The 26,782-nt window shown below is 45.1% G+C and overlaps 2 protein-coding genes across 5 annotated transcripts in view; one reads left to right on the top strand and one right to left on the bottom strand.

Annotated features, from left to right (window-relative positions):
- Window positions 1-13,773, bottom strand: part of LOC146172852 (toll-interacting protein B-like) — a 36,679-nt gene extending 22,906 nt beyond the window's left edge. The window contains exons 1-4 of one of the 3 annotated variants that reach the window (XM_084585074.1): window positions 13,701-13,773; window positions 10,401-10,586; window positions 7,022-7,155; window positions 3,149-3,197 (exon numbers count right to left, since the gene is read on the bottom strand). In XM_084585074.1, the coding sequence (XP_084441200.1) occupies window positions 3,149-3,197; window positions 7,022-7,155; window positions 10,401-10,586; window positions 13,701-13,748 (417 nt within the window). In that variant the 5' untranslated portion in view covers window positions 13,749-13,773. Of the gene's footprint in view, window positions 1-3,148; window positions 3,198-7,021; window positions 7,156-10,400; window positions 10,587-13,115; window positions 13,450-13,700 lie in introns of those variants that run through there. The other 2 variants (XM_084585073.1, XM_084585072.1) reach the window with 2 other exon arrangements.
- A 153-nt stretch (window positions 13,774-13,926) lies between these two features.
- The window catches only part of CCT2 (chaperonin containing TCP1 subunit 2), a 41,032-nt gene continuing 28,176 nt past the window's right edge, over window positions 13,927-26,782 (top strand). The window contains exons 1-3 of one of the 2 annotated variants that reach the window (XM_084583862.1): window positions 13,927-13,995; window positions 20,026-20,179; window positions 20,899-21,013. In XM_084583862.1, the coding sequence (XP_084439988.1) occupies window positions 20,033-20,179; window positions 20,899-21,013 (262 nt within the window). In that variant the 5' untranslated portion in view covers window positions 13,927-13,995; window positions 20,026-20,032. Of the gene's footprint in view, window positions 13,996-14,043; window positions 14,161-20,025; window positions 20,180-20,898; window positions 21,014-26,782 lie in introns of those variants that run through there. The other variant, XM_084583861.1, reaches the window with a different exon arrangement.

The following is a 26,782-nucleotide window of genomic DNA, read 5'->3' on the forward strand; positions in this document are numbered from 1 at the left end:
TGCATCCTTACCATCGATGAGCAAATCAGGTTGAACAACGTTAATCATCGAAAAGAGCACTAAATACTTTATTACAGATATATCAACAGCCACAAAATAACTTAAGCATACTTAAAAAAGTCGGAAACTCACGCTCGCTTGAGCAGCAGCTGAAGCTTGGAAATCGCAAAGAGCATCGCTTCGCGGCATTCCTTTTTGTGTGATCGAAAACGATTAGCGGAACCGACTAGCCTTGATGATAGTTAAAATCACAGTGTGAATGCCTGTATTTTTTGATGAGGCTTTCCAACCTTGAAATCCTGCCAGAAATCCCGATGAATCTGCCATTTCATCTCGAGAGCAATCGCGCAGTTGTTGTGGTCGGTGCCATCTTCCACGGACGCACAATCAGCGATGGTGATAAGCCCGCGCCCTTAGCGCAGCGGCAGGCAGCGATTGCGATGATGATAGAGCTCATCCGTTTTCACCGTATATGTCGAGTTTTCACGCCATTCTCTTTTTGGCACTTTATTTTTTATCAAACATTCAAACAAATGTTTGTGGTAAACATCTACCGGGCGGTGATAAATCTATTGTTGTATCCGACACACTGCCGATAATCAATTGTTATATATGGTTTATTTTTACATGGGGACAATGAATAAATTTCAAGAATTTGATCATTATAAGCGATATATTGATATATCTGGTATCAATATAAGTGGACTGCACTGTATTTGGACGGCACGCGTTTACACATGATTGTTCACAATCAGTTTAACAAATGTTCATTCTCAGTAAAAAGAAAATAATACTCTATTTAATCGCACAATTTGCTCCCTGGCATAATTTGCACACCTGTAACTTATTATCCGGATGCAATATAAAAAAAAAAAAAACTTTTAACCACATATTCTGTGCACCTCGTTGCACAAAACTGCCAGCATATGCATGGGAACAAGCAGACCACATTACTGCGGCGCACTGCCAAGGCCAAGCCAAAGCAAGCCCAGCCTAAGCGAAGTAGCAGCGCGGTAGTGCTAGCCAGTCTAGTAGTGCTCGTAGCGCGTCTGGCGCGTCCATCCCTTTGTTGCTGGTGGCTCGTCTTTGTGAGTCTTGGATTGAAGTCTGGTTGTTCGATCGCAATGGGCTGCCGCAACTAACTGGCGAAATTCGGACTCATTGAATTTGCAAAAATAAATTAAAATCGTGCTGCTACCAGGCAGTACCAGCCTAATGAAAGAGACCAGTATTGCACTAGTAAATGTTCATTAAATAATCCCATTTCTTTATTAATCTTTTCTCAAAACATGCATTGTCGGCCACTTGCAGTTTTGCAGCCTCAATATCTCGACACCCAAAACATATAGAGCTGAAGTTTGTTTTGCAATGGGAAGCTGAATGTATGTATGCTGTGTGAAAGGTTAGAAGCAGATTTATTTTGTTATTTAGAGTTAAAATTAATCATTCTGATAAGTTTACTCCTACTTAGTAGACATGTTTTGTATACTGAAATTAATAAGGCTGCAAAATGAGTGCTAATTAACATATCGGGAAGCTGCTCCCAACATTTTATTCTTTGCTTTTCTAACTACCTAACCATGCCTTAATTTTAAGTTTTTAACAACTCATTATTTCAGAATTTAGGCCTTAAAAATTGGAAGTTATTATCTTGCAAACTAATTGAGCTAAGGAAAAAGATTTCATATTTGAAATCAGCATAAAAAATTCAGTAAGGCCGTGAATTTTTATTACAATTCGGCAAAAAATAAATATAGCTCTATGACTCATGTCCCTCTTAAAGGACTATAGACACCAAATTTTCGTGGCATTTTACTTCTTAATGATGTGCAAGTCATTCCTGTATATCGATCCGCACGCAGTTTTCACCTACGACCGCTAAATAATTTATAATTAAATTTTCTTTTCTCACCCGTTTCGGTTTAGATAGCCGAGAGATGGCTGTGACGTCACAATCATGTCTTGAAGCGCGGTATGAAAAAACAGTGATATAATAGCTCATTCTTCACTTGGAGTGATTTCTGTTCTTGAGGCAGGCTGGCTTTATCATTGTAGTGAATTCAAATGACACAGCTATGATTATATCACTGTACTTTCACCCTCGCGTGACGTAAACATGACTGTGACATTACAGCCATCGCTCGGCTATTAAACTGAAAACGAAACAAGTAAAAAAAGAAATTCGATTATTAATTATTCAACCGTCGTAGACGAATGTGACGTGGTGATCCACGTACAGTAATGTCCTAGGCATCATTACAAATGATAAATCTCGAACACAAAAACTAGGTGTCTATAGTCCTTTAACGTCCCAAAGCACCTCAGGCTATGAGAAATGCCACAGTGGAGGGCTCCGGAAATTTCAACCAGCTCAAGTTTTTTATTGTGCACTGGCATCGCACAGCACACGGGCGCCTTGCTTTTCATCTCCATCGAGGAGTGGCGGCAGCAGCCAGGATTCGATCCCGCATCCCTGGGCGCAACAGTCGAGTGTCCTTACCACTCCGCTAACGTAGTGGGGTCCATCAACAAATGGAACAAACTGCCTGATCGTTTTGCTGAATTCAAATTTGAGACTAATTTTCAAACACTGTTGACAGTCAAATGGCGTGCGTGAATGCTCACTTGCTATTTACAGCCTTTTATTGTATCCTTACACTGGTACCACCAGACCATTTGACGTATGTGAATACACAGTTGAACGCTCTTGTTTTTTTATTCTTTCCTTATTTTTTAGCTCCTTTTTGACGTGTATCTTGTAGAACAGGTTGACGCATGTTGTATGTTCAACTTATGCATGGATCCCTCATTTCAATTACGCTGTCGCAGCTTTGCAGGAAACGTAAATATCCCGCCAACGCACATGAAACCTTTGCAACCTCACAATAGCGTCAGAAATAATTCTTCAATGTGTACCTATAACCAATTCCTGCTAGTAGTGCCTCACTGATTAAATTCTCCTCCAGCCAACCTCTTCATAAGGCTTCACGACAGCAAGGATTGAAAATGTTTAGCCAACAAAGACTATTTTAAGCATGCCTGCGACCCATCCATTTTGCTCTTGGCACCCTTTCAGCCAAAACACAGCACCAGCACCTAACAAATGCACCAGCATCAGTGAAGGTTCGGAAGATGGCCATCTACTCACCTCATCATAAATTTCAACCAGGAAAGTAGTCACACCCGGGGACAGGAAACTGGAATTGCAGAAAAACATATACATGAAAGTATAATCTCATTTCGAGACATTGCATTTATATAACGTAACCATGAATGCTATAATATGGAGTATGAGACCTCAAGAAAAAGGTAAAAAAAAAAAAAAAAAAAAAGAACTATTGCCGATCATAATAACTAGGGGTCAGAGTTTTTGCTTTAAACCACATAGTTCACGCCCTCTCCATTGGATCATGTTCCCCATGACATGACACTAACAGTGATACAGAACATACTACACCCACCACAATGGACGAAAGTGGTTCTGTGAACACTCTTAAGGTTAGTTTACATGCAACAACAGAAACATCCACAGAAGTGAAAGATCAAAAGCACATCTGCAGCTCGGCTGATAGAGCACTGCACGAAAAATCCGGTGGCCGTGGTGGGGTTCAGATTCCATCAGCAGCCTGTCATTGTTTTATCGTGTATTTTCTTCTAGTAAGTCACCTCAGCCACAAAATGAGCGTCCTGCCAACACCACACATTAAAAAAAAAATACAGAAGCATCCCCCTATGCTTTTCTTGGTTTCACTGACTGTTGGCTTCCTTCACGCTCACGGCATTTCTCTGCACCTGAATGCTCAATCTGAAATCATGCAAAGCTCACAACTACTATGGTACAGTTGCTCCTTTCTTTTCAAATCACATAACATCTTCAAACGAGCGCCAATTATGTCACAGTACTTCCACGACTCGTGCGAGATTAAATCATCTGTTATGTCACAGCTGAGCTTTTAGAACTGAACAAGCATGAGAAATATATTTGCTTAAAACTACTCAGCTGGTGTAGCTTAGCTTCACATTGTGTCTTATGTGTATACCATTGTCTTGTGAACCATTCCAGAAAAAAAAAAACTAACAAGTGCCTAAGCAGCTTAGGGTCTGGCCTAGTTTGTGATAGCACAGTCAAGCATTTTGAGGGTGGTAGCATAGCACGAGAGACTGCCAGTTTCACACGAGATAAAGCGGAAAGTTGAAAAAATTAGCTGTGGTTTAGATTGTGGTTAAAGCTGGAGTTAAGCAAAAGCAATCTGCATGGCCACGCTTAGGTTCGGCTTGAAAGTAAAGACATGGCTTTTGCACATAGTAGTTTAGTCTGAAGCCCCAGCCAATGGAACGGATCTGTTCTCAACAGTGCGGTTTCAAATTCTACTTCTGGCTTTCAACTTTTTATTTCGTTTCCTCCACAGGCCGTGACAGGCGCCAGGTCAGAGAATGCTTTATGCAGGCTCCTTGTTATACCGCACAAAAATATTTAAGCAAAAATTTTGTGTCTCTACGTCTGTAATGCATGCAGTCCCCAGCGCAGCACGGACCACTGACTGTCACCACCAAGTCATTGGTGGTGCTAAGTGTTTTGTGCTGCCTAGACCTGTGCATGTTTCCCTTTCCTTTGTTTCACAACTGCATTTAACACTTTAGCGCTTCTTTATTAGTTACCCAAGCTACCTTTATCTGCCTGTTCAAAGCGACCCTCCTTTCATTTTCCCCATAAATGCTGGTCCACTGTGTGATCCCAAAGTTATCGAAAAGTTTGCTTCCACTAGCAGGCTCACAAGTCTGGTGATGAAGGCCATCACAAATATCTCTAAAACTAACTAAACAAAATGCATATATTTGCATCTTGGTTCCTAATATACTTCGGTATTGCTCCTGAAACCGAGGAATTGAGGAGAAAAAAAATGGTGCTGCGTTCACTTCAATACAGAGTTTCCAGAGAACCTAAGCATGCCAAGAAAAACAAATAGGCTTGGCTTGAAGCACTACCAGAAGCAAATTGAGGCAAGTGCCTATCAGGAAACATGAAAATCCTGAGACTGAGAAGGGGGCAGAGACACCAAATTACAAGGTTGTGTAAAGCTTGCCACGCGATTCCTTTGTGTTTAAAGACCATCTCAGTCAAGTATTAGACTCAAGGGAGGCGTAGAAAATATTCTAATTCTTTAAAGCTTGTGAAAGTGCTCGCTCTCACATTCCGGGCCCATTGCTAGCGCATTGACTATGACGTAGGTTCACTGAAAAAAACAAAACATAATCAAGTATTTGTGACGTCATTGCACAGTTTTCTGATGTAAGGGACGATGCTGCTGGTCAGCTCGTTCCGGCTGTTCTATTGCACCGTTATGTATAACAGCGTGGCAGCATTCTAACAGTTCTACAGCACAGACAGCACAACGGTTCACTGTAGCCAAAATTATGCTTGATGGCAATATTCATTCACTAAAAGTTGAAAAAGCTGCCGCCAATGACGCGGCAACGGTCAGCGGACGGTGTTGTTGTCCGGAGAGGCCAACGGCGCAGCAGTGAGGCAGTGTAGCACTCCTTTGGGTTTGTACCAGAAAGGACGAATGTTGTCATGACAAATGATATACTAATGCAACAGTCGCATGCCTGCACAAGGACGGAGCCTTTGGCAATGGCGCCTCCCACGGGCACACTAGGTGACTAACTGAGCTGCTCTCTGCCTGCCCTACTTGTCACTAGGCCTACTAAGTTTCACCGGATGGCACTTTGGATCAGGTCAGCGACTCAACGCTATAATCAAGGTTCATCTTCCATTATCGCTTTACTATAGAAAGCATATCTCATAATAAAATAAGCTCAATAATACATGTGTATGGCAACTGTCCTAAATCGGCCTAATTTGCTCTCCATAAGTAGCACTGACGACTGTTCCAAGCCGCCTGCAGAATTGTCCGGTGCACCAGGGTCACACTGGCGCTTCGTGGTGATTGTACACGCGTTCCGCAATGTAAGCGATTGTCGATTTCAGTTCACTATTGCCAAAACTATACTCTATGACCATTTTCATTCACTAAAACTTGCTAACTTTCTCTCTCAACAATCACCAGATTCGCACACATGAAGCAGCGCTCAAAACAGCACACGAAAGCGGTGCTTCGATCAGTGCGATTCAAACTATGTACTCATAAGCATTTACGCGCACTCGTTCATAGTCAGTCTCTCCCGCTTTTTAATTTTTACCAGCCGTTCGCATATGGCTCATAATGCGGAAGAATTAGGGCAAAATTGTAGCGAAGCGAGCTGCCGACATTGGCCCTGCTACGAGCAACAAGTTGTTGGAGAGAAAGTTGGCGACGACATGTTTCCGAATCGCTCATGTTGGCGCAGCGTGACAGGATCAGCAAAACGACACAAACATCATGTTTACAGATGCAGTTGACCAACTCTTTCCACAGTGTGACTCCGCAATGAGAGCATATGGTGGAGTCGCACTGCGAATAGAGCACACCACGCGCCTACTCGTTGACGTCACGAGGTTTTGGCGCAAGTGACATTTGTGAAAAAATTTGTGAAGTGAATGTTGTCTTCTGTTTTTTGACATCATGTAAAAACCTGGCAACTACAAACCGAAACTGCTGTGCACTAATAATGCGATAATAAATTATGTAATGCAATTTTAGGCTTCTAACACCATGCTCTATGCTTACAGAATCACTACGCACTATTTACAATACAAAAGTACAGCACAAAAATTTGGTGTCCCTACACCTTTAAGGCAATCAAAGAATTTTATTTGTGATGGTTAAGAACAGCAGCTAAGGCAGCATTACCTGCCATGAGCATGCAGCTACAGAGGAGTGCTTTTAGTTCATGTTCTAGAGTAGACAGAAAATCCATGGAGATATAGTACAGTTTTAACTTTTATAAAAATTAAGCACATCTACTGCTAAACAAGGTTATTTCTTGTGCAACTGCAGAATTGCAATAAAACTCAGTACCTAGCTCAGCTGTCCCCCGAGGCTGACACAAAAATGGAAAAAAAAAAAAGGAACCTCACCAATGAAACAATTTGTTCCAGTGAGGGTTCTTGGCGCCGTTGTAGTCCGTATGCGTCTCGTACACATTGTGGCCAATGCGAATCCGCACGTAAGGATCCATGCGTGTGACGCCATAGTTCTTCACCAATTTTGCCTGTGAAAATTGAAAGTGAAAGCCCAAAGCTGTGTGAAAAACTCCATGGAGGGACGAAAGCCACATCACAGAGTGGTGCTCCAGAGACCTATGCATGTGCCCCTGCAGAAACAAGGCCGACAAATCAGACTTTACATACAGTGTCGCTATTTCCAGTGGCTACCTCAGCCATCCAACATGCGCAACAGCATTTTCCTAATAATGTCCTTTGCACTGACACTGCGTTAACCACAGAATTGTCTCTAGCCACAAACAGCTTCGTTTGCTGTTCTTGATGCTTTGACAGTTTCACTTAGCATTTTGAAAAATGGACTGCTATACCTGGATAAGAGGGGACACCAAGAAATATGATGTGATCATTACCTCAAGCCCTGCTTCGGTGGTACAGTGGTAAGATGCCTAACTACTGTGTCGGAGTACCCGGGTTCAATTCCGACCGGCGGCGGCTGCGTTTCATGGAGGCGAAACGAAGTGGCGCCCGTGTGCTGTGCGATGTCAGTGCACATTAAAGATCCCCAGATGGTTGAAATTACTCCGGAGTCCCACTACAGCGCCCCTTTCCCTCTTTCTGCTTTCCCTCCCATCTTTGTGTCCACAGAGCAAGTGTGACAGATACAGCACCTTTCCCTTCCTGTGAACAAATTATTATTATCATTATATTACCCTAACATGCATCAAACATCACTCGATTCGAGGGAAAGTTTTGAAGCCAAATGCAGTGGGGTTCTAGCCTGTGGTTATGAGAAAGCAGCTTCAAAAAGTAACTGCACTTTAAGTCTTTATTAATACAAAAAAGGCGACAGTTATAAAATTGTGATTTGTAGGATGCTAACTATAATTGTCGGCAGAGTTCATTTGGATTTTAAATTTGGAGCTGTCCCATTTATATCAAATGGCATCCCTGCCTCGGTGATTGAATCTTTGCACCATGGTACACATTCTGAGCTTGCGTCCTTTTTGAAAGTGTTGCCATCTCCCCGACCTTGAGTCATCCAACTGGTGGAAACACAGTTCTGGTGCGACCCATGTTATCCACAAATAAACTCCTGTGCCTGTCTCTTCTAATTTTCATGGCGAATTGTTGTGTTCTCGACTGCTTTGACAAGTTCATCTGCTTCATACTGCACCACCTCACTGTCAACCGCAGTGTCTCCTGCCGGATGTCCCAAAGTGAACCCCAATGCTTGCTCCATGCTGATCTCACTTGGCTGAAAAGGCTGTAAACAACAATATGCTGATGTTTCCAAGCTCTCGGTATTTAAGCCGCAGATTCGCGCTTGTTATTTCCTCGTGCGTAGCTCACCCACATGAGCATCAGAGGGGGGTTGCCGAACAACCATTGGTGTCCAACGGCCCCTTTATGTGGCGAGTGCCGGCGGAGATCTGGTTTGGTCACTTCCTTGGTCCTTCATGGTTTTTCCTCTGTCACTGTTACCTGCTCCCACATTTGCCTTATGCTCCCGAAGGAGTCGTTCAGGTTTACAAACACAGAGAGGAGTACTCTGCTTGGCTTCCAACACTTGCACCCTCCTCTTTCTGCATGTGCACAGACCTGAGAATGGGATGCTGCACCCTAGCACACTTCAAAGCTGATCTTCACCACCACCTCAAGGGCCTCCAAGAAGGACCGGCCCATGTCCCCTTGCACTATCTTGTTCGCAAATGTACAAATAGCACCCAAGGCCTGCCATCCCACCTGCCACTGGCTCAGATCCAGGAACTCCTACATAACCACCGTGGCACTGAGTTCGCGTTTCTCCAGAAGTGGTGTTTTTGCCTTTACCCCGAGTCATCCGAATGGAGGAAACACATAAACTAATACTTCAGAAAACAATGTAAGCTCGGAATACGGGCCTTGCATTTGCGTACATGAGCCCTGGCATCATCCGTTTTCCAGACCCTGCACAGCACCTTCATCCCGAAAAAGGACCACAGCTCTTTCCCTCAAAGCCCACTTTCACAGACCTCCAGGAACGCCCACTGCATTGTTAGGTCAATACCGGGGTATCGCGACGTCGATGTCTGGGAGGATCTCATGCTCTTGGAGCAAAATCTTAGTCTCCACAGTGGTCATTACACAAACAGTGCTCTTTCATGCGCTGACCTGCAAGCTCAGCAGCCACTCTGTATGTGCAGCGCAGATGTCCAGCAGCACCTTCTCCGAGCAGTGCCCGTGTACCCTCTATGTAAACACTTTCGGACCTGACTTAGCAGCTCCAAATCACTCAGCAGTATCATGAACAACAGGCAAAAGAGAGGGCACCCCATTGCGGACCCTGCTACACATCACAAGAACAGAGGCGTTGCCATTCTACAAACACCCTGATAGAGGATGAGAATATGAGCTACTAGTTCTCCGGGAAGCTCCTTGTGCTTTGGACTCTGCCAGTTTCATGCTACACATCGAGGAAAGGTTTCTTCCCTGGGCAAGCTCTACACACAGTATTAGAACAAGCAACATGTCTTCTAACCAGTGCCCTCGGCGAGAACCGTCCTGCCAAGAGCCTTTTCCCAATCCACCCATGCACAAAACCTGAACAAAGAGCCTGTACAGGACCAGTGTCACTGCTACTGGCCTACAAAGCTGCTGCAGCCACCTGAGCCTTTACAAAGCAACATGATTCCAATGAGCCACTAGTTGGACGGCATTTCTCCTGACATCAGGAATGCGCTCGGAGTATCTCTTAGTAACTGTCACTGTACAGGGCCAGTCTTCTTTACGAGCGATGCTGAATAACTGTGCATGCCTGGCCTGTCTTGGCAAAAGGCATCTGATCATATGCTTTAACTCCAGACCACCAATGGGTCCCAACCACTCCAACAGCATTTGCCCAAAACCACATACATATACAAGGACTCAAATACAGTATACAAGATTTGCTACATGGAGAATATGAAAATTTTCTATACACATACACATACTAAAAGTTTCGTTTGGTTTGTGGGGTTTAACGTCCTAAAGCGACTCAGGCTATAAAGACGCCGTAGTGGAGGACTCCAGAAATTTTGACCACCTGGGTTCTTTAATGTGCACTGATGTCACACAGCACACGAGCGCCATGCTTTTCGCCTCCATAGAAAAGTGGCTGCCGAGGCTGGGATTCGATCCCGCATCCTTGGAACAATAGTTGAGCGCCGTAACCACTGCGCCACCCCGGCGGGGCACATAATAAAGGCTGAAAGGGAAATGCTTACTCCCTTAAAGAACAAAACAAGCAGGCATCAGTTTATGCTACCAGCGTTACCTGGATGACTGAGATGCTCAGGCGGCCAACAGCTTGGGCAGTAGTGAAGGCCGCCCCTGACAGCTGGTGCTGGAGGGCGATCGCTGCCTGCTCATCAGCAGAGATCTGGCTCTGAGGACCGCCGCTGCTGCCATTTGGTGTTGTGTCAACTCGCAGAAAGTCGCCAGGAAGCTCACCGACAAGCAGCTGCACTCCCGGGATCCAGTCAACCACATTAAAACCTTGCCACGAGCTTCATCACAGCACAAATATGCTCGCTTTTTTAGCAGGCAACCAATGACAGCAACTAGAAGCTGGAATCATCTCCCAGTTCTAGAAGCATTGCACAGTCACTGTCACATACAGCATTCTACAATCACCTGGTCACTTGCAACTAGTACCTTGTGTGAAGTTTCCCCCTACATCAAAGCACACTGCAACAGTTTGCTAGCCCATAAACGATTAGTACATTAAACAAAAAAGGAGCAAGCATGTCTTTGTATCAATGCAAATTTTGCTCCCTTCATTTGCCGAGCCACTGTCATTTCCGCAGCAGTCATTTGTGAGCAAATGAAGGGCACCACAGCTTGCCTTTTAACAATGCCATTGCTAAAACACCATGCAATCACAAAAACGACGAACTAATTGCCATTAACTGCCACATGAGCACACATGTTGCTAGAAAGGAAGTTACACATCTTCAAGTTGCACAACTTTCATATGCATTCATACGGCTGTACTCAGGCGGATGTCAACAGTAATTAATCCACTCCGATTTCCCAGTGTTCCCTCGTACGCTTTAGACTGTTAGAGTGATCATGTCTAGGAAACAATGCATGTCACAAAAACTTTGGTTGCTGACTACTTCTGCATGCCTGAAATTGTTAGCATTACTGACGAAAATACTCTCAAGAACTTTTCAAACAATAAAAACATTGATAATGGTCCACCTATCCCCGCTCCAATGCGCGTGATGTGATGGATGCCATAGCTTCTGCAGTCAGTGCATGTCCAAACAGGTGGCAACAGCCGGATGAAAAGTGGCTTTTCGCCAAAGCTCCAAGTCATTAAAGAATGGCTGCCATTATAAAGTAGGTGCAAGCCATTCCTGTCCCGCAACGCTATTGCCGATCGGTATTGCCAATGCCTCCTGTAGTACAGTGCCTGCAGCGTCGCGCCCATTCCCACAGTATTGAGATTGCCCGCCTGTTTCAGTGAGGGACTGTGTGGTGGCGCTAGCCTTATGCACATCCTTCGAAACTTTCTTTTTTTTTTTTAACATTCCTATTTGTAAGTACCAATAACGCAGACAGTGTTTTATAAGTGGTAAAAATAGCGCCTTCTTTGGGAAGTGTGCACATCTCTACTTTAGAGGGTAGTTTGGCGTCCTGTACACAAGGGGCACCACCATTATGCCCTATTTTTTTTTTTTTTTTCAGCAAGCAAAATAAAACAAACAAGGGGAGAGGAGGAGGTACTGTCTAAAGGAAGCACTGGTATTTCCCTTAGGGGCCAAGAGGGCGCGCACTTGCCAGAGTGCATGCGCAGTAGGAATCCGCCTGATTCAGTTCACGACCACGCTCACTCGCGATGCTAAAACCCCCACTGTACGTGATAACGTTAGCGTAGCCACGTGGCAATATGATAACCCCACCGCAAAATCGCACACACAATGAGACCGAGAGGCCAGGAGCTGATTCCAGTCTTTAGAAACACAGCGCTCGCCAGCGCGCGCACACACACCTCTCCACATCCGCATTGGCCGCTATCGCTCCTAGACTAAGTGCAAGGTTTCACGCAGCGTCGCCAATAAAAGAAAAAGAACAAATCTCCCCTCGTGGCAACCGCTTGCAGCAGATAGGGCCGGTAAAGAAAAGAACGAGTAAGAGCCAACGCACGTGGACCACACGTGACAGGGATGAGGGTGGCATGCATGTTTTGTTTTCATTGTCACGAGGTGTGCACAGATCCCACTACTATCTACTACGTATAATGTCTACGCGATGGCCTCCAGGCAGTATCAACAGAATGCAAACAATCGAAGCCACTTTCGACACCAGAAAAGTGATGACGCGCAATTCGAGAATTTCGAAAGGAGCGCATGAAACCGTTCTGTCACAACGAATAAACCCTCATGCGAAGTAGTCAGGATCAATAATGGATCGCACATGACAATTAGCGGAAGCTGTAGAGTCAAAAAAGGCAACGCGGATGGCTCGACGATCAACGATGCGTCACTGTCGAGGCGCCGCCCCAAAGTTAGCCAACGACGATGGGAACCGTAAAGAACCGAGAGCTCCGTATAACACAACAGGCGGCGACGACGAAACCTACTAAACGAACTCAGTCTATCGACGCAGTTTCTCGCTCGACAGCCTCGACAACGCGTGAAACGCCTGGGGTTGTCGCAAAAAGCAGCACACACACACAAAAAAGCCCTTTCTAGAACAACTGGGCGAAGGGCGAAACGCCAGGCGACACATGACGCAGTTGCGCAAAGCCGGGTACGCGGGCAATGATACTCTGCCCATGACCCTGCTGACGCTGAGTCTAGGCTCAGTTTTCTTACGGTATGTCTGCAGCATCGAATGTCCCTACTCACTTACATACGCTTAAAGGAACTTTCGCGCAATCTAGTCATGTGGCCGCACGCTACAGCGGCACAGCTGATGGGACCGGCTGTTCGCTTGGCGCAGTGCCACATTTGTAACCACCGCTGCTCGTTCTGTCTCCTACCGCGTTCGGTGGGAAGTGGTAGACATTGTAAGCTGTCACCCGAGTCCTCTCCGAGTACGGCCAAAGTCGCCGGACGGATGTGCAGCCGCCGACCGGAACCAAGAACGGGATGAAAATCATGTCCATACGCGTGTCGTCGCACACGAAAGCTCGAGCGCTCTGTGACACACAGCTTTCAAAAGTGTAGGTGTGTGTGCGCTCCGCGCAAACTGTGCCGCCGACGCACAGTGACGCACGCGTTGCAACAGCGTACCACAAGATCTCGCTAAGAACAAAATAAAAATAATCGCCATCACAGACTTTAAAGTAAAAGTCATCGCCACGGGTTTTTTTTGGAGACGCGGTGCTGAGCGGATCTCATGAAGGCAAAAAGAAAAAAAAGCAAGCGAAATTCTCGAAGCCCGGGACATGTGATCAGGGACGATGACATCACGTCGTTGCCTTACGGCAACGGCTGGGGCATTTTGTTCGGCGGCGCACCTGTGAACTAAATAATCGGGATGGGATCACGACTTAGCGCAGCAAGTCTCGAGCTTTACAGCTACGTTTTAATGAAAGAAGTGTAGAAATAAAACCAATATTTACCTGTTTTCTCCGTTCCGCATTCCGTGCATCCGCTGAAGCAGACGCCATGTTTGTTTATATCGGTAAGATCTGGAGAAATCGTTACGCCGCTTTTTCGTATCCTAATTAAAATATTTGCAAACTATTTTTGTATTAAGTGACAAAATTTAGTGCCAAATTTTTAATTATGCCTTTATTTTGTTTTGTTGAAATAGTCTGTATACTTTAGAAAGTACGACAAGGAGGCTATTCTCTATGTGTCCTTAGTGTTGTACTTGCCTTGCATTGCTCGCGTGCTTTGTTACCCTAATCACCGGTAAGTTTTTCGTCTTCTTCTACAATGAAAACGAAGTTTTAGACCTCGAGGTTGCCTCTTCGTGCCTTTTTAGTTCTGAAGAGACGATTTGAAGGGTCCACGTAGGCTGTGTGGTATCATGGATTGCGACGGTAGTCTTTCACCAAGCACGTGTGACTTGCTCAGGTTGGGATTTGATGAACGCCCAGTTATTATTTCGTTGTTCATTAGCGATATGAGCTGTTTGGTGTGTGGGTTGGGTATGATTAAGTGGAGACTTTGAATCGAACTGCGTATCGTGTTAGTTAGTGCCAGTGGGCACGCGTCTGTCGGCCCGCAGTGCTTTGAAGATCCGTCACGCCGGTGCCTCTATTCCTTAGTCCATTCATAGCAGTGCATCGGCCAGAGGAAGTTCGCGAATGTTTCTCGAAATCACCCTTTTGCGTCCCCAAATCGATGTCATTATGGTATAATTAGTGTGCAATTTTCTATGAACTGTTGGTGTAATTCGCAGTGGTGGTTATCGTACCGTGCGTGGGTGCGTGACGCCAAGCTAAGCGGCGACTCCTTTTATGGCCGCCCTTTTTCATGGCCGCCCAGTTAGTTTTCGATCACACTCCTTGGTCAGTTCTTTGGCGTTGATCGCTGAAGTACTTTAGATTTTTTTTTTTTTTATCACTAAGCAGGAGATGTTAGTTTGGGAAGGTTCGAATAACTGTGGAGGGGAAGGAAACCTTTGTGACACGTCCCAGTGCCAGCGTTCTCAGCGGAATAAGGACATACGCACGTTTCAAGTTTGGGATCATTGTTTGTTTATTTATGCATACATACTGCAATTCCGTGGAGGGATTTTAGCAGGGTGGAAATACATAGCCAGAGCAATTCATGAGAGGGGAATAAATATGCAAACGACATGTTTCAAGAGCGCAAAACAAGATTGCATCAAGCCCAGTCAAGTCTTGACATATTTCAAGGTCTCGGCGGCCGCGTTTCGATGGAGGCGAAAAGCAAGATGCCCGTGTGCTGTGCGATGTCAGTGCACGTTAAAGAACCCCAGGTGGTCGAAATTTCCGGAGCCCTCCACTACGGCGTCTCTCATAGCCTGAGTTGCTTTGGGACGTTAAACTCCTCAAACCAACCAAATTTCAAGGATGGCTAAGAACTTCATTTCTGGTCGGTAAATTCCAGTCAGTGGCAGTTCTTGGAAAGAAATGAGTACTTAAATATGTTACTATTTGTGCGAAAAAGGGTTATGTCCGATTATAACACTGCTTTGTGGCATACCTTGATGAAAATGAAATGTTTGCAAAATCTACATTGTAATGTCTGTTAATTACTTGATACAGAAATTTAAGACTCGACACACTATTTCTGTTAGCTAATGGAACTAAGCCTGCTCTTGTTAGTAGTCCGCTTGCAGATGCTTTCTAGAATGCAAATGGCCCCTTTTGCACATTTTCAGTTTTATTTTAATTTTCTTGTATGGGTCCAAAGTTTGAGTCGGAGAACTTAATGCTGCAAACTTTTTTTTTTATGCGTGTGTGTGTGGCTACGTGCCTACATGAGTTTTCATTTTTTCCCAGGTCCCCTCAGTATTGAAAAAATAGCTTCCAACTTTCTATTAGCTATGGCATAAATTTCTTTTGGGATAATTATAACCAGTTTTCAACACATACTATTTCTATAGCCCAGGTTATGGAACTCCTAGGTGCAGAAATCTGTGTTGCATCGTCGGCATGTCCATTTCTAGAATATTGGCTACTGTTCCTGCAATTACTCAAAGGACCTATTGTACTGGCTATGCTGTGCATTCTCCTTTTTATATTCGTCAGCATACTTTGTATTGGGACTTATACAATATTCTTGGTTCGGATCCTGTTTAAACAAGCCCTTTTTCATGAACTTGTTCACTTCATTTTATTTCTTTCCAGGTTTAAAATTCTGTTTTAAAAAGAGGGCCCAAGGTGTGATGTACCAAATCCTGCTTTGAGTACCAGGCGTCATACCTTGGGGGAAACAAAGAATTTTGTGGGAAAGGTGAAGCAGTACTGCTGCTGCCACCAGACAAATGAACAGTAAGCGAAGTACAGTTGCCGAGCCCTGTGATGCATGCAAGGCATTGACAGAGCTATTGTTCTGGAGACCAAGTCAAACAAACATGCGCAGAATCGGGCTTGAGTTTTGGGACATTTAGCAGATGTAGAGAACCTTTCCCTTTTATCGTGCGCTCACAATATAAAATTTAGTGAGTTGATGGCTGATGTATGTTGAAAGCCAAGCTGCAGCTCCACTGCTCCCATACCTTCATAAGAAGACCATGTTCTGAAATGTGTCTTCTTGCAAGAGCCTTGTCTGTTTCCTTTCTTCCATTTGCATCCCTGAACAAGACAGGACTAAGTAAAATCACGAGACTGTATATGAACAGCTTCGATAATTGTTTGCTTGGAGGCATCGAAGGAAACCTCTCTCTGTACGCTGCATACCTAAATGCGTCCATACTTGGCTGAGCTGTGCATGCTTTATCTTCTAGTAACGCTCTCGTAGGGGTTCCACAATCATATCAGACACATTCTATGGTAGAAAGGACTGGCGCTCAACTACTGTTCCCAAGGATGCGGGATCCAATCCCGGCCTCGACGGCTGCTTTTCGATGGAGGCGAAAAGCAAGGTGCTTGTGTGCTGTGCGATGCCAGAGCACGTTAAAGATCCCCAGGTGGTCAAATTTCAGGAGTCCTCTACTACGGCGTCTCTCATAGCCTGGGTTGCTTTGGGACGTTAAACCCCACAAACCCACATTCCACATCTCTCAATGCCGTCACAATCTAGCTGTGACATAACAGTGGGCTCTTCTTACACACTCCTTAAACATCTGCTCATTCACAAAGGATCATCAGCGCGCGCTGCTGGGGAGTTGGTCGATGTTTAGCACAGAATCCGTTCTGCGTACCTTTGCGCACACAAAAAGAAAGGCGCAAGTACAGCCACGTACTGATGCTGTCTGCCCGTCCCATCGCGAGATTGCACTCCGGGAACAGATAAATATGACGGTTCACATGCAAATAAGACCTGAACAGTTGGAAAGTAGTGGAACTGCAGTGAGAAGTGCAAGCCGTTACCTCCCTTTTCTTCCTTCAAATCAAATAAACGCGGTTCTAGGGAATGGCGACTGGCACAACTCATTTGTGCAAGGAACTGGAAGGAACCGCTTCATGGTTCAGCCATGCCTTTTTGGCATAGCCCACATGCAGAGCTGTGTTGTGTCAGGTGCACAACAAGAAATTGACATGTTTTGTATGTACGCAGCGCACCACATAAGCTCTCTCAGGTGGCTTTGAATGCCTCCTGCTCCTCAAAGTGACGTCACAGCGCACGGAGAAGCGAGATTTCCCTCTCTGCTTTCCTCCTCTGTAGCAGTCGCGTGGAAGATTTGAATTGAGCGCTTTCAGTCTGCAATTGCACAGGTGTTTTATGCACAGTAGGAAAAAAAATAACTTCACAGGCAGGATCAACAAATAACCTACTTAAAAATTCTAGAGTATTAGCACATTTGAAAACCGCCACAATGTCCCTTTAAGGGTGGTTCAATGTTGCCGGTCGCGTTAGTCGTTAAGCAATAGGTTATATGATTCCTTTGGTCGAAAAGTCGTTGGCGTAGTAGTAGTAATACGCACTGTGGGTCGGAAATAATCGGGACCTACGTAAAAAAATCCTACTGTGGTAATTCGTAGTTTTAGGGATTGATGACTGATTATTTTAAGATAGACGATGCCGAGTTAGACAAACTTGAATGGTAAATTAAAGAAATGAGAATTAAAAATAGTAAAAATAGGAATAAGCGGTTTTAAAGGTGGAAGAATGCTAAATTTCAGCGTTAAAAATCAAACAAAAAAAATAAAGTGAAAAACATCGTTTGTATGAGTCTTGACAGCGGAGCTTAATGTGCCCCTAATTTTTAATTATCCAACGTGATCAAGGTGCATTGCCTTGGAAGTGTGTGCGTGCTCGTTGTGCTCGCTCCTATTTCATCGCATTCCATCTAAATGAAGGTCTTCTTCATCATTATTGTTTTAGCAATAAGACACATGCCACTCAAAAAAAATTGTCCGAGGCATAAATGTGAAGCCTCTGTCGTCAATGTCGTCTGAACCCCAGACTTAAGTCAATTAAAGGACTTTGGGCAATACAAAGGATCGACACATCCCCTTTCACTGTCATATATCCTAACCTGACAGGCCTTGTATGCTTTCATGAGAGCTTTTGGCGCTTTCTTCACCTCTTCCCTGAGTTGGCTAATTTGTTTTTGTTTTTGCTGCTACTGACTAAAGCGGCATGAATCAGCCAGCCTCTTCGTCAAATGAGGAGCCCCAAGGTGCACTTTTTTCATGGGTTAATATAGTACACTTTTTTCTTTTCAGAGCCTTTGCCATTTTCAAACACTTTACACCACATTTCTCCATAATTCAGTTAATTGCCCTCTTTGTGGGAGACAGTCCCTCCACTGCTAGAGGTCCAACATGCCTTGCATAGTTTACAAAGCCTGCACAATCTCCTCTACATCTCTTAATGAAGGGATTGTCAGGTCCATACGGGCAATGCCGACACCAGTTGTCCGCAGGCAGATATTCCGCATCTCATGACTTCTGCGGAACCCAGCACTAGCTCTTGGTAATATTCCTGCCTTGGAAGAAAAATCATCTTATGGTCAGTGCCCATTTTCATTCCTGCCTTGGAAAAAAAATCATCTTATGGTCAGTGCCCATTTTCATCCAGAGCTGCCGATCGCTAGGCAACCATAAAATGCTAACTTTTTTTCCAACAGTGGATTAAATTTTACTCAGCTGATTTACTCGATATCTTCAGCAGCACATCTCTTTGTGTAGTGGCAATGCGTGTAACTTTGCTGCTTTCTTACATTTTTGACAAGTACAATAGATGATTAGGACATGCCAGGAACTGCATCACGCCTGAGTAACCATATGCCACCCGCTAGGTTTTGACCACTTCGGTGATTGCATATTTATAGAATTTAACAACATTCCCTTACCAGAAGGTCTCACCGGGGTACCGGTCCCTCCCAGTTGCAGGAGAAACTGCCATTGGTAGGCGGAGAGAAGTGTCTCCTCCTCTAGTTATGCCGGTGCCTGCTGGAATATTATGGCTCAAAACACACTGGAATATGGTTACTCAGTTTCAAACTATTTTAAAGAAGATAAGTAAAAGACCCTACCTGCCTTCTGTGTGATCGTTCTCAAAATTTTGCGCTCTAGAAATAACGTCAGGCAGTGCATGCTGCTTTTAGGTCGTCGATTAGTAATTCATGGACTGTGCCGACGCCCATGCTGAACTGCAGGGTAACATGTGCAGTACAGCCGAGACTGTACAAACATTCGGAGAAAAACATGGTATTTGGATAAAATAACACCAAATAAATGTGCGCAGCTACTGCAGTGTCAGTAGCGCTGCCATATCAGTGCGTAGCCAACGTAGCGCAAATTTGACTTCAGCGCCATCTCACTGCCTAGGTGCAAAGATCGTGGCTGCTTTCAGAGGTGCAGTTCCAGAACTGAAACGGTAAATAACGATGGCACTGTCAGCCATTGCATGTGCACCTGACTTGTCTTGGCTGCACATGCAAGCTATCCGTGCCATTGGTCCATTGTATTGGGATTACACCAGAAATTGAAATTGGTTACCAGACGCTTAGTTCTTTTTAGTTACATTAAACTCGATAAAACTCGTTCAAATTGAGGATTGGTTCATTTGTTTGTGCATGCATTTTTCTAAAGTTCTAATCATTCAGACTTCACGCGGATGGAACAAATTTTCGTTTCCTTAATTTTGAGTCATTGAGAGTCAACGTTATGTTGCAAATCCCTATTTATCTGCTGCAGCGCACCTAGCGCAATGACGCACCAACTTCTTCATGTCCACATGGGCTCTGACCATGGATAGGCTACTGCGAATTCACAACATAGTGTCGCGTGATGTTCTGTCTGGCATCCAAACAAATTGGATTGGTAATGGGGAGGAAACTTGCTGCACCCTTTGCAGACTCACAATGGCATACATGGACAACCTGAACGCTGTGCGGATCCTTAAGGGTGAGGCTGAGGAAGAGAAAGCAGAGACTGCACGGCTCTCGTCGTTTGTGGGGGCCATTGCCATAGGTGACCTCATGAAGAGCACGTTGGGACCCAAAGGCATGGTGAGGAAAAGTTGCATTACAGCTGTGTGACACACATTTAACTAGTGCACGTCTTTATTCTAAAACACAATAAAAAGGCGTTCTTCTAATGAGCTAAGCAGCATAAACCAGCCAGGAAATAATTTATTCGGCCTATGCTCTTTGCTTAAGTATAAAAAAAAGAACTATTGCCATTTGTTTCGCTTAGTGCTTTCATACGACATGTCAAGGTCATACTGTTTGTATATTACAACACCTCGGTAAAACATATCAAGGGTATTTTAAATATGAAGTGCCTAAGAGGGGTTACCCAGGTTTGGACAGAAGCAAGGGTTAACGTGACTACTTGGGCTAGTAGGTATATATTCATGGTAAATGAGTCTGCAGGGAAGACTGTCAACGCGACACAAGGGTTCTTTCGCTTTCACGCTCGTTTATCGTGAGAGCAAACCTCTCTAAAACCTGGACTTCCCATTACTGGTGTCAAACCCGCTTTAAACTGGATTCATACTAGGGACATTTAAATGTTATTTTTTGTATATGAAGGTCAACACGTCCATTGATAGAAAAAAAAAAGCAAAACAAAGCTCCACAGTCGGTAGTAGACGTGTTGGTGATAGCAAGCTACACATGGCATAACTGAGTTTCTCTGTATCCTTCCAGAAAGGGCGCTATGCTGCCTGCCTGCAGTTACGGGATATATTGCCATTCATAGTTACTTCTTCCATCTTGCATTTCAGGACAAAATTCTCCTATGCCAGGGTCGTCAGGAGGGCAAGGTCGAAGTCACCAACGATGGAGCCACCATCCTGAAGGCAGTGGGCGTCGATAACCCAGCTGCTAAGATCTTGGTTGGTAAGTGTCAGTGCTGGGACCGAGCCAAGAGTGTTGCAGGATAGCTGGGTGACCAGATGTGCGGTTTAGCTTCTAGCTCGCCCGCTGTGCGAGATTTCAGTAATAAAAGGGGCGAGGGTGGTGGGTGCACAAGCAGAGGTCAATCTGCGACACTAAAGGCCAGTGCACAAAACGAATGGAATCGCTGTAGTCCGCGAGCAGACTATGTCATTGGCTCCTCATCTGCGGATGGCACAGCCTTCGCAAGCCAAAAACAGTCATGTGTTTCGTCTGTCAAAATGTAGAGGCCGTCTGCTGCTTTTCTAGCAGAATTACGTTGTGTAAGCGGGGCAACAGTGCTATTTTCTTTTCTTTTTCAACAGCTTTAGTAGTGTTACAGTTCAGTGTAGTAATGTGAACAGTGGTAGCGTGGTTGGCCTGGAATGCCGTCGCTTGCCAATTTGCTTTTCTGTGCACAGCACCGATGCCTTCACCATGTTGGCCAAACCTGTTTTGAGGCAGACATTAGATGGAGCACTGGACCGCTACCGTATTTACTCGCATAATGGACGCACCCTCAACTTTAGCTGTCAGTCTTTTCTTATATCCTGTGTAATAAACGCACAACCAACTTTGATCCCTTGCAGTCCCATGAACGGTCTTGGTGTAGCTTTTCTACTTCACTCGACCTGACTGATGCCATGAAAAAAGCAGCACCAGCTACACGGCGGCTTCTCACGCTAGCACATTTTTCTTTATTACACTGACCTCTTCCGTGGTCGCTTTTCGCTAATGCAAAAATTTAAGGTGGCCAATGGAGCTGGTGGTGGGAGCGTACGGACAGCCAATCAGAACAATGCTAGATGGTAGCCAGGCTCAAGTCTTACATTTTTCCGGCAGACATTACCGTTCCGTGACAGCACTGCAAGTTGCTCGTTTGGATGATGGGCCGCAATGTTAGATATGCTGCTGGTTTCAAGTTATCGTATAAACTGTAATATAGGTTGAGATTTTTTCTCAAAAGAAGCAAGCTAAAGTTGCCCCTTGTCTTATATAGCAATCTTTAGCAGAATTTGAGGCACAGTCTGGCAACAAGTGGCGTGCCTGCTCATGAATGGGCAGCCAAAACCGTATCGACATCCTGCAGTTGCTGGCATCTTTTTTTCCGTCCCAAGCGCACATACCTTCGCGTGTGCTCTTTTGCTCGACGTATGTGAGTATAAAATGCCTCTTTAGCAATGAATAACGGCATGTGGGGGCAGTTTACAGCGGCTTTCCAAAGAAAGTGATCTTTGCAGAAGGGAACATGGCCGTTTTCTCAGCGACAGTTCGGCATTTCAGAAAAAAGCGTGCGGTGCCGTGGACAAGGTCAGCTGTTCGCATGCAAACTTTCAAGAAATGCTGTGTAAGCAACACGCTTAATGGAACTAGAGATGTTTTCTGGGATATGGTGAGCAGCTAAAAGTCGTATTCTGATGATGCTCCTGAAAGTTTGGAGTGAGATCGTAGCACAGCCGATGTTGTAAATGTATGCACTTCTCCACATTTTTCCCACTTTACGCTAAGGGGTCAACCTATATTCCCGCGAGACCTGTAATAAGGTTTACACAGTAGAGGCTGTGGAGTATGCAGTTGAGCACGGGAAGCGTGTTGCCGGTAGGCATCTTGGAATAAATGAAGTTCGCGTGTGTTACTGGTGGAAGCAACAGGACAAACTGTGCGCTACAAATTGGGATCAGCATATGTTTAGAGGGCCGAAGACCAGAAAGTTTTCTCATGTGGAAGAACAGGTCCTAGAATATATCCGGGACCTGCAAAAGGAAGGCTGTGTCGTTTTGCACAAAATGTTTAGGAGGCATGCGCGAGCCACAGCCAGTTAGCACGGCATTGCGAGCACCGCTTTAAAGGCGAGTAATGGGTGACCTGTTCCATGTGGCACAACAGACTGTGCTTGAGGAGGCACACGTCACTTTGTCAGCGACTGCCTCCTTGATACGAAGAAAAAGTAGTGGACTTCCACAAGTTTGTGATAGGTCTGCGTCATGACAGAATTTATTCTCTCTCAAATGGGGAATGTCAACCAGGCATCCATCAACTTCGGCGTGCCAGTGAGTAGGACGGTCGATGAAAGTGGAATGCTCAACGTGCTCGTCAAGGTGGGGAATTAATTTCCCAAACTCTATGTGCTTGTCCTGCAGTTTTTAGCTGTCTGTTTTGACCCTGACAGGATTTGCTGTGATGCTCCGTTAAGCAGAAGAGAAAATTTTCAGCTGTTTCAAGTTCCCCTCTTGCTTCATGCCATATTTCCTGCTATTTGGTAACGTACAAAAAGCGCGTAGTGTTTTCTGCGTTAGTAATTACGTTCAAGTGTTAGCTTGCGGTCAATCTGTTCATTTAATAAGTGAACAGCATTAAAATATCATCTTCACACCTCGAACATATGTTGCCCCCCCCCCCCCCCCCTCCTCTCTCTCTCTCTCTCTTTTTTTTTTTTTTTTTTCTGGGAACATCATGCGATCGACCTAAACACAATATGTTCTGGAAATGACGCGAAAACCAGACACGCGGCAATCGGACTGCAAACTTTTTTTGCATTTCTTGTTATTACCTAGCGATTTGATTGGTGGTTTAGTGCCCATTGGCAGAGTGGTGCATCAGTAGCTCTGTAAATAAGATGCTGGAATGGAACCTTTAAGTGCAAAGCTTCAGAGGCAGTTTCAATGCAAATAGAAAAAAAAACTTCTTTGTAAGCACCCTCCTATAGCAAGGCACTCTTGGGGGATCATATGCAAGGGAACATTTACATCACTCATTCGCTATTTTATTTTTGAGTAGTTACAAGCTCTGCTCAGATTTCCGGCATTCAATTATGGTTAACAATCAAGAAAATCATTGCACACTTCTGTGCGTTAACAAGTGGTGGCACATATGGCATTGGCAGATTCATCTCATTACATGGACAGGAATGGCCGCACTTGAAACAGTGGAAAATATTACCTCGTTCTTGTTTCTCTCCAGCTTAATGAAGTGTCATCATCGAAGACTAGGAATCGCAAGAAAAACCATGCCGAGGTTTTTATCGTGACCTATCTCCCTGTGCTAACATTCCAAACGAGACAAAAACAACCACTTTTCAAATCGCTTCATCTGCGGGAGCTCTGTAATGGGATTTAGCACGCAAGGCATCCTAACGAAGAGCACTGCTTCAGGGCACCAGCCCAAAATGAGCGTTGAGCGAGTTTTGCTGTGCACAGCGCCCTTCATGACAAGCACAGCGCTCTGCTGGCACGAAATCGGACGCCGGATGTGCTATGCGCTTACTTGAGCCTTGCGTCAGTAAACAACACTCGCAGCTGGGGAGCAGTGGCCACCGATGGTGACCGCCACGCCGCTGCTCAGCCTAGCACTTGCTCCTCTGGCCGGCTGGGCTACTTGGTTACTTTTTGCAAAGACTGTACATGACTGGGTGGCTCAATGCTTTCTCTCTTCTGTCCTACACTGCGAAAGCATTCTTGCAGGCTAGTTGGTACATGAATTGCTGGAAGGGCAGGGACAACAGGGTTTTCAAAATACATGTGGCGTATCTGTAGATGAATCCATTGGGCTACTGTTCATGTATCTGAGATCCACGCATGCTCAGTGGAACAACTCTGTAATCATTCAGAAAAAAAGAATCTGCATCAGTTCGTGCCTAGCACCAGCTCTCTGTGCATCTTCTTAGGTGCACATAACGAAGTACTCCGAGACCGCTTTCAAAACTAAAAGTGTTCAGATTTGTTGATTATATGGTTTTTATTGATTGCGGCAAGGAATCTGTTTCTGCTAGTGTAAACGAGCATCTTTTGACCTCCTCTTAAGTGCCTTGACCCATTAGTGATGGCACATGAATTGCCAGGGAATAATCTTAAGTTCTTTGATCTAGGGTTACATTTTTCAGACAGCCATACCTGCCAGATCTTTGAAGCCAGAGGCAGCAAACCCTTGCTCCCTTTCCAGTCTGCGCACTCCAAGTTGATCAAAAGAGGCATTGCGTTGTCGTGTTTCAATAGCGCTCTCAAAAGATTGTGTCCGCATAAGGTGGCTGACAGCTTCACAATCAGGTGCAGTGTGTTTCAAGAACAGGATATCGGCCTTCACTGCTGGTGTCAGTTGCCTAAAGCCCCCTTATAAAGTTAAGCGGACCAGCAAACAAGCTGATTGAAAAAGGCATAGAGAGGCTGAAGGTGGCTGTTATCCCATATTTTCATGGGAGCCTAAAGAAAATCGGAAACAGGGTAGACCTGACAGTTCTGTTCTCAGCTTCACAGCAAAAACAGTCTCCAAGCGACGCCAACAGCGCTTCTTTGAATGCCACCGAAGGGTGATTTATTCTATACCGCTGGCTTGTAGCAAAAGTTACATAGGCTAAACTGGAAGATGGCTTAACGAGAGGCTGAGGGAGCGTGCCAGAGATCTGGAAAGAATGAGAGGCGGTAATATGATTGATCACATTCGGGAATGCGAGGGCTGCGCTCCTACACTTCAAAGCACTGCAGTTTTGAGCAGAGCTAACTCTCAGCTTGGGAAGGAAATAGTAGAGGCCGTTTTAATTAAAAAATGTGGTAGTTCGTGCCTCAGCACCCCCTCCGTTTCACTGACAGCTAAAGAGAGAAAGTTTCTTATAAAGCAGCATCACTAAAAAGGTCACTTTCACCACTAAGCAGAGGAGCTAACTTGGCTATATGATTAAGCATTCATGTTGCATTTCCTTTGGTTGTTGGGAAAAGCCGCTGTATTTAAGCGGCTGTTTCTTGCAATAAAACCTTAGTTGCTCGTAGAGCTCTGCCCTGTCTTCAGTGTGTCTGTTGTTCTTGTTTTCTTGCGCTAACCTTCCGACATGCATTGTTTCTCAGAAGATGCTCTGACCCTCATCTTTGCATGATTTACACGGGTGAAAACTTGGATGAGTCAGTAACGACACTACGCTCTTGTCACAAATCACTGGGCAATGTTCTTCCATCTTTCTTAAAGGTCCCCAGAAAGGGGTCACAAAGAAGGGTAAACAACGCCATAACACTGATAGTTATTGAACCACCCATCATTCTCCCGCAAAAGTTTTCGATCTAGCTTCTGCAACACCAGAGATATCGGCGATTAAAAATGACCCTTCCAATTTTCCCTCTCAACTCGTACGCCGAAGGGAGCCATAAAAAAACAAAGAATACAAGCAATTTCAAAGCTCCGCCCAGACATACGTCACTTCGACAAACTTCCGGTTGCCGCGCGCTCGCTCGCTGGCGTACTCGCGCCAACCCGTCCTCGCTCGCACACGCCTGAGGAGTTCGCCAGTTCGCGCAGCGACGGTTAGTGTAACCGCAAACCCGTGGTTATCCTATGTTGCACGGCGGACTGAACCATGGTTGCACCACTAACCGCGGTTATCGCAAACCGAGCTTGACGACCTCGGTTTGCGGCATTAACCGAGATTATGACGGCGTCTGTTGACGGAAGCTACTCGTCGGCGCCCGAGTGCGCGAAACGTACGAGCGGGTCTGCTTCACAAAGTTATTCATTTGCCCACTGTATCACGTTTAAAAATCGATGTATAGATTATGGTGCCGCCCGACGTCTTCGATTACGGCCGACAGCGCAGCGACTGCGTACTGAAGCCTTATCTTGCCTACAGTATCGTTTGAACGACTTGTTGCTGAGCAGATCGTCAAAAAATACGCGGCCTTAGCTATGAAAGTACACGAGTTTGCAACGCTTGCAGCACGGGATGCCGCGAGCAGGCTGAGGTACGTTACACAA

Source organism: Amblyomma maculatum, chromosome 11 (genome assembly GCF_055883805.1).
Source record: "Amblyomma maculatum isolate TAMU_Amacu chromosome 11, ASM5588380v1, whole genome shotgun sequence".
Lineage (NCBI taxonomy): Eukaryota > Metazoa > Arthropoda > Arachnida > Ixodida > Ixodidae > Amblyomma > Amblyomma maculatum.